At 39.7% G+C, this 16,596-nt stretch overlaps 1 protein-coding gene across 1 annotated transcript; it reads left to right on the top strand.

The window, feature by feature from the left end:
- Positions 1 to 1,164: 1,164 nt before the first annotated feature.
- On the top strand, positions 1,165 to 16,285 carry LOC131982949 (M1-specific T cell receptor beta chain-like). Its single transcript, XM_059347546.1, has 9 exons — positions 1,165 to 1,246; positions 2,198 to 2,467; positions 4,495 to 4,810; positions 6,187 to 6,191; positions 12,079 to 12,114; positions 14,560 to 14,907; positions 14,992 to 15,015; positions 15,101 to 15,207; positions 16,056 to 16,285. The coding sequence occupies exons 1-9, from the start codon at positions 1,165 to 1,167 to the stop codon at positions 16,080 to 16,082; spliced, it is 1,215 nt and encodes a 404-aa protein (XP_059203529.1). The 3' UTR covers positions 16,083 to 16,285.
- The last annotated feature ends 311 nt before the right edge of the window (positions 16,286 to 16,596 follow it).

Raw genomic sequence — 16,596 nt, 5'->3', positions numbered from 1 at the left:
TGTTATGTCCTCCAAAATTTTCCCCAACCACACATCTGTTGTAGTTTGTTTTTTGTTTTCTTGTGCGAAGGGTGAACTTTCTCAAAAAAATTGGAATCGAATAGAGATTTTTAAAAATGCACAGAAAGAGAGCCATCAGAAAAGAGTCTGTGAGAGAAGGCAGACAGACACACCAATGGGGGATAACACCACAAGGATCTGTACCTATTTTGTATATGTATATTAAATTGAGATGTTTTTAATTATTTTGAATGCTGAAATAAAGCATGTTAAGTGGTCTAACATTGTATCCTGCCTAATTCCCTGACTGACTCACTGACTGCCCCTCTAGAACTTGAATTAAAGCAGCTTTTGTTTTTACCTTTCACCAGTTGTACAGTGACTGATTGAGGGGAATAAAAACAACAACAAGAAAGGATATCAGAAATGTTCTGTATCTGTATACCTCTTTGAAAGGGCTGAGACAGAGAGTGTGTGGGAAGAGAAAAGATGCAACTGAGACAAATCCTACAGAAAACACTGGGGGGAGGACTGGAGTAGATTCTTAACTTTGGTTTAAGTTTCCTTATTTGCTTAAAGGCTCAGATTGGATTTGCGATGCGCTGTGACACTTGCTTTTAATCTGAAAATCTCTTAAACATCATTGTTTCCCAGTGTGATCAGTCAAAAACATTTCAGCCTCTTCCTATGTCGCTGACAATTTATCTTAACTTCTTTAGCTCGGTCAGAAAAGAAGGAATAACTGAGGCCTACCTCTCAGTTGGTGGAGACTCCTTGTTGTTGTCAGGCATCCCTAAGAAGTTGGTGTTTTATCCAAGCCATTAAATCCAATTTGAGAAGATTTCTGAACATCCACAATCCATCAAGAAAGCACCTGTAGCTCTGATAATCCAGCACAGATGATGATGATATTTGTCCACATTAATCCAGTGTTTCTTCAGCGTGGCAGTCCATCTGCACAGCTCAAGCAGCAGGACTGAATTCTGCCGGGTGGACCTGCTCCGGGCTCAGCCTGTTGGCATCAGCTCGCCTTCACAAAGACACTGATTGTCCACCTTGAGGGAGGCAGCTACCCAGGAACAGCGGATACGTTTGCAGTCCCAGCGGGAACCTGGATTATTTCTGCAAGAATTTGGGTCTTTATTTTGAGGCCTGGGCAGAGGAATGCTGACCTCTCAGGTTTCAGACACAGACGAGGCTCTGTTTGCTGAGAGGAAACCCCTCTGCAGGCTGGTGGGACTCAGCCGTTGGCTTTACACTGAGGCTAAACATCAGAGGGATGTTGAGGAGGTAAGGCCAAGTCAAAAGTAGATACAAAAGGAGATGGAGATGTGCATAAGAGGAACTGGGATTTAAAGAATTAGTTTGCCCCTCACTAATCTGTCAATGAAATGTACATCATCATCCTCCAATGTGGAGGAGACTGAAACTCTGTGGTGCAAAATATTGTGTCAAATCCTGAAAAGTGCTGATCAGGCTGATGATGCCAACACATGACAGGAGAGATTATAGACTGTACAGGGTGAAGACGTTGACTGCTGTGAGAGACGTCTGTGGACTGGACTGGATCAAAATGATCTCATCTCTCATCATCTGCACTGTGTCTCTGATCTGCACTGAAGGTAGTTTCAACCCAAATGCCTTGATTGTTGATTGTTTAACTCCTCTAAAGCCTATATCTTCTGTTATATGTAAATCATTGGTAACACTTTACAATAACCATCATTTATAAATGGTAAACAGATTTATTCATGTTTAATCACCATTTATAAACCGTTTACAGGCCATTTAGAATGGTAAATAGATCATTTATTAATGTTCAACTATCTGAATCATTTAAAAAATGGCAAATAGATGGTTTATTAATGCAAGTGTATAGTTAATTTACCATTAACAAACAGTTACATTATAATTAACAGTTTATTAATAGTTTTAGTTAGTTAGCACTCATTATAACATTTTTAATACCATATTAAGTATGTTAATGATTTTGAAATGATTCATATACCTTTGAAAAATTGGTTGAAAACATTTAATGATTCACTATGTATAGCACTTTGTAAATGGTTAATAATTGGTTTATAAACCATCTATATACATGACTTAGTTGGTTATTGTAAAGTGTTACCAAATCATTTTTTACATAAAATAAAAGCATCGTTAATGCAGTTCTTAACCTTTTAATGCTGGTTTTCAGGTATAACAGTGACTAAGGAATCCATCCAGCAGAGCCCTGGTTTAATAGTGGAGAGGGGTCACTCTGCTCAGATGCGCTGCACTCACACCCTGCCTGGCACTTTCTATCACACATACTGGTTCCAGCAGTTACCAGGGAAGTCTATGAAGCTTATTGTCCACACTGTGCCGTATGAGCAGCCTGACTTTGGAACCTATAGCCAGGACAAATTCTCAGCCAACAAGACTGAAACTTATAGCGGATCGTTCACAGTGAAAAATGTTCAACCAGGTGACAGCGGAGTGTATCTCTGTGCTGTCGCTGTCAGTGAGGCACGGTGCTGCATAATCCCTCTGTCTTTAACAAAAACCATCAAACACAATCACAACATTCACCTGCTCCAACCACACAGGGAGCAAACACTCAGGATGTCAGACAGTTTATCACACAGTGGTGCAATACTTTTACTATCCAATGGGGTGTAGTGTTTTTCTCCAAAGATAATTTCAGCCTCTGCTTAAATCTCTGATTAGTTCTTATAGTCATCTTTACACAGTTCAACCCTTCTAAATCACAACTGAGTCTACTTAGGTTGCATTTTTTGGAGGTTTAGAACAGTTTGTTCAAAAGAGGTCTAATGGGGAACTATATCTCTCTGGAGTATAACTGCTTTCAAGTTTTATGATGCTGTAAAAAATGTAAATAAAAGAAGAATGCAATGATTTGCATCCAATGTTAATGCTGTTAGTGTTCAAACTGATAATTAGTCTCAAAACACAATCATGCTCAGTGAAGAATTTTAAATGTTTGTTGCAAATACATACACTGAAAAAAAAACTAAAAAAAAAACTGTTTAATTTACAGTAAAATACCGACAGCTGTGGTTGCCAGAACTTCACCGTAAAAATCACCGTGACTGGGTTTTCTACTGTAAATTAAAATTTAAATATAAGCAAAAACTGTAATTTAGATTGAAAGGTCCCTTTGTTTTAGGGTAATTGTGTCCTGGCGACAATATGGTTGTCTCCATTAATTTTACATGAAAATGTTATATTTATACAGTAAAACTGTGTGTTTTCTGAAGTTTCTCAAAAGTTTTGTACTATTCCTTGATTTGCAGTAATTAAAAGTGTATACTAAGGAGATATACAATTTTTTAATTTTACGCCCTTTCTCTGATGCAATTTGACAGTGTTTTACTGTAATCTCTGCAAACATTTTTTACAGTGGTATTAGGTTAAATGAGGATACCAACTAGTTCTATATTTTTATTCTAAATATATTTGACCGTATCTCTGGTTTTACTTGGTCCATCATCATCAAGCAGAAACTGGCACAGATTTTCAAATCAATACTCTAGAGCAGACCTGGGCATTAGGCGGCCCGGGGGCCACATCCGGCCCGTTGGCTGTCCCTGTCCGGCCCGCGTGAGTGTACCTGGAAATTAGAAATCAATACAACTTGCTTTTATTTTGAAGGCGATTAACATATGTACGTGACGTGCATGCATAAGCACCTGCACAGAAATGCTTCCCACAAAAAACAAGAGTGACCCTGTTAAAAAAACGTATTGCTTTTTGCATAAAGTTAATAATTTGCCAATTTACTGAATAACATATGTGCTCCATATTGTTTTTGTTGTTTAAATGTATGTTGTGTTTAAAATGAATGGAAAAGTGAGATAATGATTGGAGTTTTTACTATTTTTTACTGCTATATTTGAGTTACTCCACATTATCATAACATGTATTCTTACCAGTAGCAGCTCAAAACCAGATAATTTACTGAATTAGAGTTTTGGTCCGGCCCTCTGCAACCTTTGCAGTATCTCATGTGGCCCCTTGGGAAAATTAATTGCCCACCCCTGCTCTAGAGGGACGTTGAAGGCAGGGCTCGGTGCTGTGGCGTTTTAACATCATGAAATCATGATAAGTCATGATGACTCCAGAGGGCTACAGATCACTCTGGAATACATTTTAAGAGGGAAATTTTGAGACAAATTCTGAAAAGTGCTGATCGGGCTGATGATGTCAACACATGACAGGAGAGATTATAGACTGTACAGGGTGATGACAGTGACTGCTGTGAGAGACGGCTGTGAGAGACGTCTGTGGACTGGACTGGATCAAAATGATCTCATCTCTCATCATCTGCACTGTGTCTCTGCTCTGCACTGAAGGTAGTTTCAACCCAAATGCCTTGATTGTTGATTGTTTAACTCCTCTAAAACCTTTACCTTGTGTTATATGTAAATCGTTTTTTACATAAAATAAAAGCATCATTAATGCAGTTCTTAACCTTTTGATGCTGGTTTTCAGGTATAACAGTAACTAAGGAATCCATCCAGCAGAGCCCTGGTTTAATAGTGGAGAGGGGTCACTCTGCTCAGATGCGCTGCACTCACACCCTGCATGGCACTTTCTATCACATGTACTGGTTCCAGCAGTTAGCAGGGAAGTCTATGAAGCTTATTGTCCACACTGTGCCGTACGAGCAGCCTGACTTTGGAACCTATAGCCAGGACAAATTCTCAGCCAACAAGACTGAAAGTCAGAGCGGGTCGTTCACAGTGAAAAATGTTCAACCAGGTGACAGCGGAGTGTATCTCTGTGCTGTCGCTGTCAGTGAGGCACGGTGCTGCATAATCCCTCTGTCTTTAACAAAAACCATCATCAGTGGTGCAATCAGTGTTTTTCTCCACAGATAATTTCACATGTCTGATTTAAATATATGTCTGATTAGTTCTTACTGTCATTTTTTACACAGCAATACCCTTCTAAATCACAAATGACTATATTTAGTTTGCTTTTATTGAACAGTTTGTACAAAGGAGGTCTAATGGGGAACTATTATCTCTGGAGTATAACTGCTTTCAAGTTAGTATGCTGTAAAAAATAAATAAAAGAAGAATGCAATGATTTGCATTACTTTTTGGCCTATTCAAATAAAACAGTACAAAAACAAGCAATCTAATGTTAATGTTGTTATGAGTGTATCTCTGTGCTGTCAGTTCACACAGTAATGCAGATACCTGCCCAGATGTACCAAAACTACGCATATAACTGATCACACTGATTTCACCTCACCTCGGTGAGGAACTTTGAGCTTTACAAACAGAAGCACAAATGCAGCAATGCAACACGTTGGGGTAGTTTTACATTAAAAATGGTTTAAAGTATCTTTTTCTGCCTGCTTAGAGAGTCAGACAGGTTTCATGACTTCCTCTCAGTGAAGCAGGGAGACGTGCGTGGCTTCAAAATGTGGTTATTATGGTTGATGACAAGTTTCCCATGCCTGCAACACTTCTGCAACCAATTCCAGGTAAATAGTATTATATATCAGTCAAAACATCAGTAAACAGTTAAAAGTCTGACAGCAAAAGTTGCACTTATCATCAAATAACAGTCAACCACTTTAAGTTATTTTATCAATAATTTATTTTCTATAGATGATACAATAATATCTGTAGTCAAAAAAATACATCTGTAGAATGACTAAACATTTTTTTGTTTTGTTTACTTAAATATGATGCCAAGTGTTTAGTAACTTTTGCTGCCAGAATTAAAAAAATATATTATTATTTGTCATATAAAAATAGAAGACGCCCTTTTTTCACAATTTTCAGCCCCGGATGTTGCTTCTTGACAAAGAGTTGGTTATTTTCTGGCCCTGTTTAATACATCACGCCCCTTTCTTCTCCTTTTCCCCTTCAAACCTCAGCCAGCTCAGCAGAGGCAGTTGATTCCACATGACAGAATAAGCTACCATCATCATCGGCTCATATCTAAAACCCAGGTTTATCTACAGCAGATTACCTCCAGGTTTTGAGTAACACAGTTTTATGTTAAAATGAAGTGCTTTATCTTCTTCTGCTGCCTTGCAGGTAATAACTTGTGTTGAAAATGGTTTAATTCTGTCATTCATCACAGACTAAGAAGGTGTCTCTTTTTGTATCCAGGTGGTTGTCTGGGTATTGAGGTCCATCAGACTCCCCATGCTCTCATCCAGAGCCCTGGTGACAAAATACAACTTGTCTGCACCCACGGAGAGACTGACTACAGAGTGATGCTCTGGTACCAGCAGCCACCTGGACAGACGGATATGAAACTAATCGGACATGTGAACTATAAGACGGTCAAAATAGAAAAGATATATGAGCATCAGTTCAGCCTCTTTGGAGATCTGAGTGGGAACGATGCAAAAAATGTGTCTCTGATATTCCAACTGACTGGAGCTGAGGACAGTGCAGTCTATTACTGTGCAGCTCTCTATGCACACTGACACAAAATCCCTCTGCTGTTTACAAAAACTCTACAATATCTTTTGGCACTGCTGGTTTTGTACATGACATGGAACAGTAGGCACCTGCTCCTGTGGTTGAAATTTGGTTTGACATAATTTCACATATTGTTGAGTCCCAAGAAGATCAATATCAGTGCCCAAACATGACATACACCATTTACATTAAAGTGGCAGCGACCTGTGGGCCCACCACCTGCAGAGTTAGGCGTAAGGGTCAGGTGCATAGTGAGTCGGGTGGCAGGCAAAGGCGGGGACCTGGGCGTGCTGACCCCCGGCTCCAGCGGCTAGCTCTGGGGACGTGGAGCGTCACCTCGCTGGCGGGGAAGGAGCCCGAGCTTGTGCGGGAGGTGCAGCGTTACCGACTAGAAATAGTTGGGCTCACCTCCACACATAGCGTGGGCTCTGGAACCAAACTCCTGGAGAGAGGCTGGACTCTCTCCTTTTCCAGAGTTGCCCCGGGTGAGAGGCGCCGGGCAGGTGTGGGGATACTCACAAGCCCCTGGCTGAGCGCTGCTGTGTTTGAGTTCTCCCCGAGGAATGAGAGGGTCGCCTCCTTGCGGCTGCAAGTCGGAGCTGGACGTTGTGGCTGGGGAGAGGGGCGCCTGGAATGCCCTGCTTAGCCTGCTGCCCCCGCGACCAGATAAGCGGACGAGAATGGATGGATGGATGGATGGATGGCAGTGCCCATTTGATGGGATGACATGAGGACTTCAGATAATGATGTCATAAAGACAGTGGTTCATTTACGGTCTCCAACTGATCGTCATTGTTTAAATGTAGAGCTTTTAGAATGTGATAGTACAATAATCCTTTGAATAATTAGCACAGCTTTTTTCTTGAGTGGGAGAGGGGTAAAAACTTCATCAGGGTCATCAGGTCGGGCACCCTCCGTCATCAGTGTTTCATTGATTTGAGCCCACAACACCTCCGGGGGGCCCAACGCCAACACCTGGTGTCACAGGTGTGCCTTCCTCCATTTTACCTCTCTGTGGTAGTTTTGCAGCCCATTTGATGTCCTTCCTCCAGATCCACAACCAGTTGCTGCTTCACTCTGCAGCCTCCTAGAATGACTGTACTGCTTGTTGGAAGGCCTGGCCTTTCACTCCCATTATGTTTAGTAGCCGGGTTGTAGTCCTGGCAACAAACCCTCTGCACCGAACTTCCACAGGGAACACCTTTGTACACCAGTTGCGTTGTTCAGCCTGGGCTGCTATTTCAGCATACTTTAAGCTTTTTCGTTCGTATGCCTACTCAATAGCAGCTTCCAATGATACCGTTGGTCCCAGGATGTACAAGAGTTTCTGGGAAGTTGACCACATGATGAGATCTGGCCAGAGGGTAGTTGTTATTATCTCAGGTGGAAAGACGAGCTTGTGATCCAAGTCAACCTGCATCTTCCAGCACAGCCTATCAGCAACACATCTGCCTATGACGTAAAACATTTTGATCTTTTACTTCATGTGCTGCGCCATATCACTTCCATTTCCTGCTTTAGACTCACACAGTAAAGAGTTTTCATCATGCAAAGCGCTTTCATTACAATTATTATCCCACTCTTCTGGATCAAAGGTACATCATCTTATTAATTTGTTGCTTCAACACTGTTAGTTTGATGACAGGGATTCACTGAAATTTCCATTCATGTTATTTTTGCTTCTTTCTGCAGGAATATCATCAAAACAGAGTAAAGATGTTGATCAGACTCCAGTTGATGTGCTTGGGGAGATAAACGATAAAGTCAAACTCACCTGCAAACACAGCATCAACAACTACGACACTATTCTGTGGTTTCATCGCTCACAAGGAGACTTGTCTTTGAAGCTAGTTGCATATACGAGTTATACAAGTGTTCAGATAGTTGAAAAACCCTTTCAGGGTAGCTTTAACGTGAGTGGAGATGGTGAGAAGGAGGCATTCCTTCACTTTCTCAAACTGAGGCGTCCTGAAGACAGTGGGCATTATTTCTGTGCAGCATACACACTGTGATAGAAAAGTCCCAAATTCCCCTACAAAAACCTTCATGTCACCCTGTACACCTGCAGCAAACCACATGAACAGACACAGCATGAGGAACTGAGGAGGTAATGGCAAATAGACAATTTTAGTTCAGACTCATCCAGGATGGATTAAAACAGTTAGAATGAACCAACTCTTTAACATGGAAGGTGCTCCACGATTGTGACAGTGCACACTTAAGTGGACCGAAGTGGATACAGATGTATACCTGAGACATTAACATTTACGATTGTGAAAATTGGAATCCTGAAACTAAGGATATTTAACATAACAACCTACATATGCAGTTATTTTCTGTTATGGTTCAGTTTAGTTTGTCTTGGTTGTTGTGTTTTTTTTCCTTTTGTTCTCTCTGTTCACCCTCCCTTTTCTTTTTCTCTGCAGAGCTTGCGTGTGGAAGGGGGCGTGGCTGGCTCCTCCTGTTGGCAGCAGTGGCACACCTGCATCCACTCAGCTCATTTCCCCCAGTACTTAAGCCTGGTCTTCCCTCCAGATCACTGCCAGATTATTCCTTTGCTTCCCGGCATGCTGTACCCCTGTACACCTGAAGCCTCAGAAGATTTCCTCCTGCCAGCCAGCTCCCTGCCACTGCAGCCTGCCTTGTATGGTTTTTTGGTTCGTGTCATTAAAGACATTTTTCAGTTCTCACCCATCAATGTGTGCACGTCTCTCTGCTTTGGGGTCCAATCCTAACGAACACAACAATTTTCGCCACTAAGTCATATTGTAGCAACCTTGCAGGACTATGGGGGGATTGATGGGGAGTTTGGTGATTGATGGGGAAGGAGTTGCCCCTAGTCCAGCCTGATAGACCAGTTTGGGTTAAGGGAGCAGGAAGCAGGAGGAAAGAGAATTCAGTTGGGAGAAACAGCGAGGAGAGAGGCTGCTACACTTCACAGTCAGCTAACCAGCTAGTATTCGGTAACTAGCTATTGTAATTTGTGGCACTCCTCCAATCCTGTTATTAGCCTGTTGAAAAGGGCAATAAAACCTGGTTCTCCGGTTAAACGTCAGCCACTATGTTTTCATCATATTGTGGCAAACGCCACTATATATCCAAAGTCAGTTTTAGGCTAACTACATTTCTGTAAATTAAGCTAAAGCATTTGACACTATGTAACTCATGTTGTAGCAGAATGTGGATAAATCAGACAGCTCTACAGTATTAAGTGCCTTAGCTTACTAACATTATAGCTAACATTAGCTTGCTAACAGGCAACTTGTCTTTTCTGGTGGACAGAGTGCGAAATGAATCATACCATCTCCATATATCTAACAGTTTTAGCTAGCTACAGCTATTTTGTTAGCGTTTGAGCCTATGGTGTATTGTGGCACCAATAGTTTACCCCTGGTGGGCGTGGTCCTCAGAGTATGATGCGTGGTGCTCCATCCACAGTAGGAGGTTTGGGGATAGAGAGTTTTTACAACCAATCTTGCAGATGAAATAGGCAAGGCAATGCACATCTTAGCATGTTTGCGACTCTTCTGTGTGGAGTTTGCATGTTCTCCCAGTGTCAGTCTGGATTCTCACCGGATACTCCTGCTTCTTCCCACAGTCCAAAAACATGCACTTAGGTTTAATTGGTGACTCTAAATTTCCCGTAGGAGTGAATGAGAGCATGATTGTCTGTCTCTATGTGTCTGCCCTGTGATAGTCTAACAACCTGTCCAGGGTGTACCCGCCTGTCAGCTGGGATCGGCTCTACTGCTGGTGTGTGTACACTATGATGAGATTATTCAGAGATTTCAAACCATTAATACTTGTAATGTTATGATACTATATACAAGGAGCACACCTACAACAAGCATTCCTTTTCAAGTATTTATTTATACAGCAACCTATGACCTTTAACCTCAAAATATGTGTGAGTGTGTGTGTGTGTGTGTGTGTGTGTGTGTGTGTGTGTTTGTGTGTGTGTGTGTGATTAAAATCACATAACGTTAGCTGTGTGTGTGTGTGTGTGTGTGCGTGCGTGCGTGCGTGCGTGCGTGTGTTTGAAGCATGTGTATCTAGTGGAGTGTGCGTGCTTACGCGCATGTGTGTGTGCGTGTATCTGTAACTGTAATCACATCAAAGATCAAAGGCAATCAGAGCAGAGCAATCAACAGAATTAACTTTCACCAACTGCCAATGTTCCGTAATAGAGGTGGACAGAGTGGAATTTCTGGCCTCGAACAGAAAGCATTTTTGGCAAAACCATAATACCTATCATTGATCCGACTTCACTTTGAGCGTCGAGATCTTCCTGAACGTCTACATATGTTTTTTTTTGAGAAAAATAAAAAAATAGCTTTGTTAGAGCAATCTAAAAAATCTGTAACAACTCCCTTTTCAGAAATCTTCCTGCGTTTTTAATATGGGAGCCTATGAGGCTGTTGGTGCGTGTTGGTGGCGCATCTGTGCATCTGTGCGCCCCGAGCACTGGTCCCTACAGCTATTGCTGTATGGGACCAGTGCTCGGTGCGATTGCCCCGTGGCCCTAATGAATATTTACAAATTTCACATGATTCGTCACGTGGTTTAGAGAAGATCATATGGATTAAATCTGGGTGGGATAAAGAGGTGTGGCCAGTACAGATGTCACTTCATCTGCGCAGCTATTTACATAGAAACACTAAGTTTTCCTTCTTTCTTAGCTGTCACAGAAATAGCAGCAGTCAGGCTGCACAGAGTTCACCTCAGTCACACCGACATGCACAGCTGCTCTCACACAGACACACAAAGATGAAGGCTGAGATATTGAAAAGCCTGATGGGGGAAGGAAAGACAAGATAAACAGAGAAGTCAGGTTTTTGTCTAATGGTTTTTCACTGTGAGGATGTGGGGGGGGGGGGGGGGGGGGGGGGCACAGTGATACAATCCAATAGAGCGGCTGTACAAAAACCTCCTTCATTTAAAAAGCTTAGTGTGAAGTGCTAGAAGTCACCTTTGACACTTGAAATATTAATTTTCTGAACCCATGCCAGATGCCTCATTATTCTGAGATGTACAAAAACAAAATGTTAGTAGGAAAATTGATTTGGAATACAATATTTTATTAAAACTTTTTAAATTCAGCTTTTCTCTTCTCTTCTAAGAAAAACAACAAATGTATATCTCAGGGAGCCTATTTAAAATTCAGAAACAGCAGTGATATTGTGGATTGTTAGCTTATTCCAAAGCACCAGTTATGGGTAGTTTTGTTACTTTTTTGGGAGAGGATGCAGTTAGAGTGACACTGGAGCTGCAGCTTACTTTGGATATGGAACTTAACTCACTGTTCTGGGTAAGTTGACACTCCCATTGCTTCAATTCATGAAAAATGTTTCTGTTGTTCCCAAGACTAACTAGCTTGGGAAGATTTTGATCCCTTTTCTGATTTTCTGATCCCTTTGATATTGCATTTTGGAATATTGAAAAGATTCTCAAATTTACGACACAGATTAATGTTCAGTATTTCTACACTGTAAAAATCTCAACAAGGCATTAGAACTGGAACAAAACAGGTTAATAAGGATTAAATAAGTAAAACAGCTTCTGGTTCAAGTGCACCAGAACTGGAGGGTTTTTGATATTAACCATGTACACTGTGCCAATGATGTAGCTTATTTCGGCCAAGGCACAAAACTGACTGTTCTTGGTAAGTAAAATATCTAATTTTCCTGCTTGGGACACAAAGTACACTGTATGTGCATTATGTAATGTTCTTTGAGCTGCTGTGTAGGAGAAAAACAACGAAGCAAACAGGCTGTGAAACAGCATTGTCGCTTTTAGAAAATTGTAGGAAAGCAATATATAGTTGTTATAGGGTTATATAGTAAAAGTTTTAAAGACAAAAGGCATAAGCCACGTCTTAAATTGATTTCTGTTTTAGGAAAATATTGTATAAGTGTGATTTTGTTCAATTTGATCCCCTGTAAAGACACACCAAAGCCTATAAATGATAACTAATGTAAGAACTCCTATCAGAATGCCACAGTATCGTATGTTGGTGTTTCTGTGAGGGTGATCTGCAGCAGAGAGTGACTCGATTCATTATTAATTACTGTGCATGACACTGAAAGTCTCCACAGGTAGAAAACTTGCAATAATAATTCATTTATTTGCTTATTTGAGCATCATTTACCGCTTGGTTGTAAGAAAGAATAGACAATTTGATGTTTTTTAGGTGATTTTAGGCAGTAAATAAGGTATTCTCTGTTTAGTAAAAGCAGTAATAGTACAAGTTTGTCTTGCTTCAGTCCTAACTTGCCAGCCAGCTACTGCTACAATAGAATAATTGGCTCTTTGCCGAGATAATTGCTCTCAATGTAAATTCATATCTTTCATAACTTTGGGACTGTCACCAGACCAACTGTTTTCAGAAGGAAAAATAAGTATTTTAAATGATTCTGTTATATTCCATAATTTTAAATTCATTAGGTGCAGTTTAAATGTTTTTCGCACCATTCTCTAAAATTAGAATGTTAGCAATATTTGTTACATAGTCCAAATTTGGAGACAATTGGCTTTATAGTCAGTTTATAGCTGTTGGTGCAGAAAGTTTAAACACTTCTTCATCCATCAATGTAGCCAGCTCCAACCCTGCTTTCTTTGCGGCACCACATTGAAAATCTCAGGGAAGAAAAATATAATTTGAGGATGCCGAAGAATTTTAATTTTAATGTGTTTGCAACTTTGCAGTTAGATGGACCTCAAAAACTCTCAAACCCAATGCTGTGAATTTGTCCCTCTCTTTTTTTCTTTTCTTCTTGCTAAATAAGGGAAAAGTAAGGGGAAGTAAAGCAAACACAAAGAAACCGAAACAGGTAGAAAAAGCTTTAAAGGCCTTTTCAATTGTTATTTAAATAAAATGTTATTGGAATCTGATTATGGACCAAAACGCAGGAAGGCGCAATATTTGTTAAAGACCAAAAAAAACGTGTCAAAACAAAAATTTAGCATCGTGGTGCTGCAAGATGTTCAAACTGGTTTCTGCCAAGAAATAGTCTGTCCCATAATCCCTGATAAACTGCAATGCATTGTTATTGCTGTTTTTTTTCTGCTTTTGTGCATCTTCAACAAATGAGATGTAATATTTTTCAGTAAAGTTCTAAAGGTGGTAATTGGTAGATTTTTGTTAGCTTTAAAAATATTGAATTTATATTTAGAATATATATTTATATTCTGTATCTCAATGCATATTAAGTAATTATCTGAATCAGGTTCCCCCTAGACTTTTTTCAAAGATTTTTAATTAAAGTAAACCATAAAAAATAGTTATTATTTCATTGTAAAGCATAACAAAACAAAAATAATTATATTGTTTTTTAGAAATGGGTTTTCTAAGTAGGCCGAGTAGTCAACAGGTATGTTTGCATGTCCTCTCTGACCATCATATTTTTACTGAATACAAAACAAAGGGAATTTAACAATTGTTTAAGAAAATGTAATGCTTTTGCAAAATATTACAATATTATGATGTCCCGAATGCCATGTGGTGCTTTTTTTCTATGGATATTTTTTATGTAAAAGATCCAGACAACATGACTGAATAAGGATTATTAATATTTTGATGAAAATAAGAAATATGGGATTAATATCCTTTGAACAGTGTGTAAAATTGACAAAATATTCAGAAAAATAACCATAGCCCTAACCCTAATCAAATTATAACTTTAATGCATAATTTGGAGAAAATATGGCTGATGATAAGGTTCTCATGACCTGCTTTGGCAATCACATGGTGAGCATTTTAAAAGAAAAACTACGTAAAATAAGGGATTTGAAACAAGGAATCTCAAATTATAAAGAATGTAGATTAATATTGTTTTAAACCACACAAGGTCCACCCAAAATGACTTTAAGTAGGAAAGAAATGCCGAATTAGGATTGATATTTCATGCCTGGGGAATTGCAAGATTAAAGGCTTAACTCATCTATTATCAGATGTAGTGATCATAATTTTTTTTTTTTCAAAAATGGCATGACCCAAAGGCAAAAGAAACAGCCATTAAGCATACAATCTTCTCATTTAGCTCCTTGCAAAAAAGTTTTTGCCAAAATGCCACACTGTTCTGATTATTTATTGCCCCTGTCCCCGCAGATTCAAACCGTACTATCACCCCGCCAACAGTGAAGCTACTTCGACCTTCACAGAATGAGTGTCAAAACAAAAAAGACAAGATAAACAAGAAGACATTGGTCTGTGTGGCCTCTGGTTTCTACCCGGACCATGTGAGTGTGTTCTGGCAGGTTGACGGGGTGAATGTCACGGATGGCGTGGCGACCGACCATGCCGCCCTGTGGGAAGGGGAACATTACAGCATCACCAGCAGGCTGAGGGTCCGGCTCAGTGAGTGGTTTACACCAGACAAGAAGTTCACCTGCACCGTCAGCTTCTTCACTGGGAAAGAGACTGTGCACCGCTCAGACTGGATCCTAGGCGTTCAAGGTATTTTCATTTAGAAGAATTTGACATGTTTTTAATGATGTGAGACTCCAAAGCCAAACTAAATGCATTTTCTTTCCCTGTCAGGCCCAGGAGCTGCAGCGATAAGAGGTAAATATAGTTTTGTGGGAGCCTACGCAGCTTAAAGCACCAAGCACAACCAAAACACTTTTAATGCTTTTTTTTTTTTTTGCAGGGAAATATTTGAGAGTCACGAACACAGCCAAGCTCTATTACATTGTTTTGATCGTCAAGAGCTGCATCTTCGGGATCTTTGTGGTGTTTCTGGTGTCGAGGCGTCAGGTTTGTCCAACATGAGTGTTTATGGTGTCCAAGGTGTCTTTATTAAGCAATCAAACAGAATCGAGAAAAAAACTTTCCACCCTGCAGTAAAAAATAGATCTAAAAGGCAAAACTATTCACCCTGCAATAAAAATGCATGTTTCTATTCTATTGTAGACATGTCTTACATCTATAGGTTCTGCCCATGAGATTCAGATCAACAGCAAACCAAACTTTTGGAATCAAAAGCAAAATATTTGTATTGGTTTTCCACTATATTTGACTGTAGTCAGACTATTGAATGGGGGGTTATCAGCGCTGATCAGTTCACTTTAACCAAACTGAATTTAAGCCCCGTCCCCACCGGAGGTGAAACCAATCCATCTCTCTCCATTGACTTTGTATTGAATGAAGGAGTCTCCTTAACAATTTTTTCCGGACATGGTCTTCAGAGTATGACATGTGGCACTCTGTCTCTATGGGCGAGTCCTCTGCATTTCATTACATTTCACTTTTGCTAGCTTGAGGCACCAAAAAGAGGCCAAAAAGACACATTCATGCACCTTTTTTGTCACTATCACTTCCTTGTATATTGCCAGGTTAGTTAACATTGGACTCACCCAATCATGTTTCTTAAACAGAACTGACCTTATCGCTCTCTCTCAAAAAATACAAATACAATCATTTGAAAAAATTGTGTCCCACATTTATATCAAGTTGGCTTGAGGGCTTTTTCAATTGCCATCACGCTAACTTTTAACAAGGTGCATGTCTGAAAGGGGCTAAAGTGAAGTAGGTGGAAGTGTTGGAATTATTGTAATTTCTTAAAATGAATGACTGAAATGTGTCCCTCTCTGTCTGCTACACAGGTTTCAACTGTAAAACAGAGCGACTGACAGCTGAGCTGCACATACCAGCTGATTCTCCTGATTTCTGTTCATAAACATCAAAAGTAGCGCATTTACTTTCAGTTATATTTTTCATAAATTACATCAACTTGCTTGACTCAAAGGATCTGATATCTATGAATGATTGATACTTCATTATGCTGCATGTTTGTCTAAATGCTGTTTTATGCTGAATTATTTTCTGAATAAAAGTTTTTTACAGGAAGTATATTGTATGGCATTATTATTTCTTTGATGTGACACCATAGATGTCTGCAAAATACATAACATAAAATATGTGATAAATAATATGCAAAAACAGATTTATTCAGTTTGCTGCTGAGTTGCCTTATTCAGATATCACAATTTAAAAACAATTACGTATTTTCATTCTGCACGCCAGTGAAAAAATATATTTTTTATACAATTTTTTAATCATAACAAAGAACATTTTACAACAAAGTGCCCTCACATACTGAGTAATAATAATTAAAATAATAATAATTATGAATACTAATTAAAC

This window comes from Centropristis striata, chromosome 13, assembly GCF_030273125.1.
Source record: "Centropristis striata isolate RG_2023a ecotype Rhode Island chromosome 13, C.striata_1.0, whole genome shotgun sequence".
NCBI classification, from domain to species: Eukaryota; Metazoa; Chordata; class Actinopteri; order Perciformes; family Serranidae; genus Centropristis; species Centropristis striata.
The sequence above is the reverse complement of the archived record's forward strand: the minus strand, read 5'-3'. Positions and strand labels throughout refer to the sequence as shown.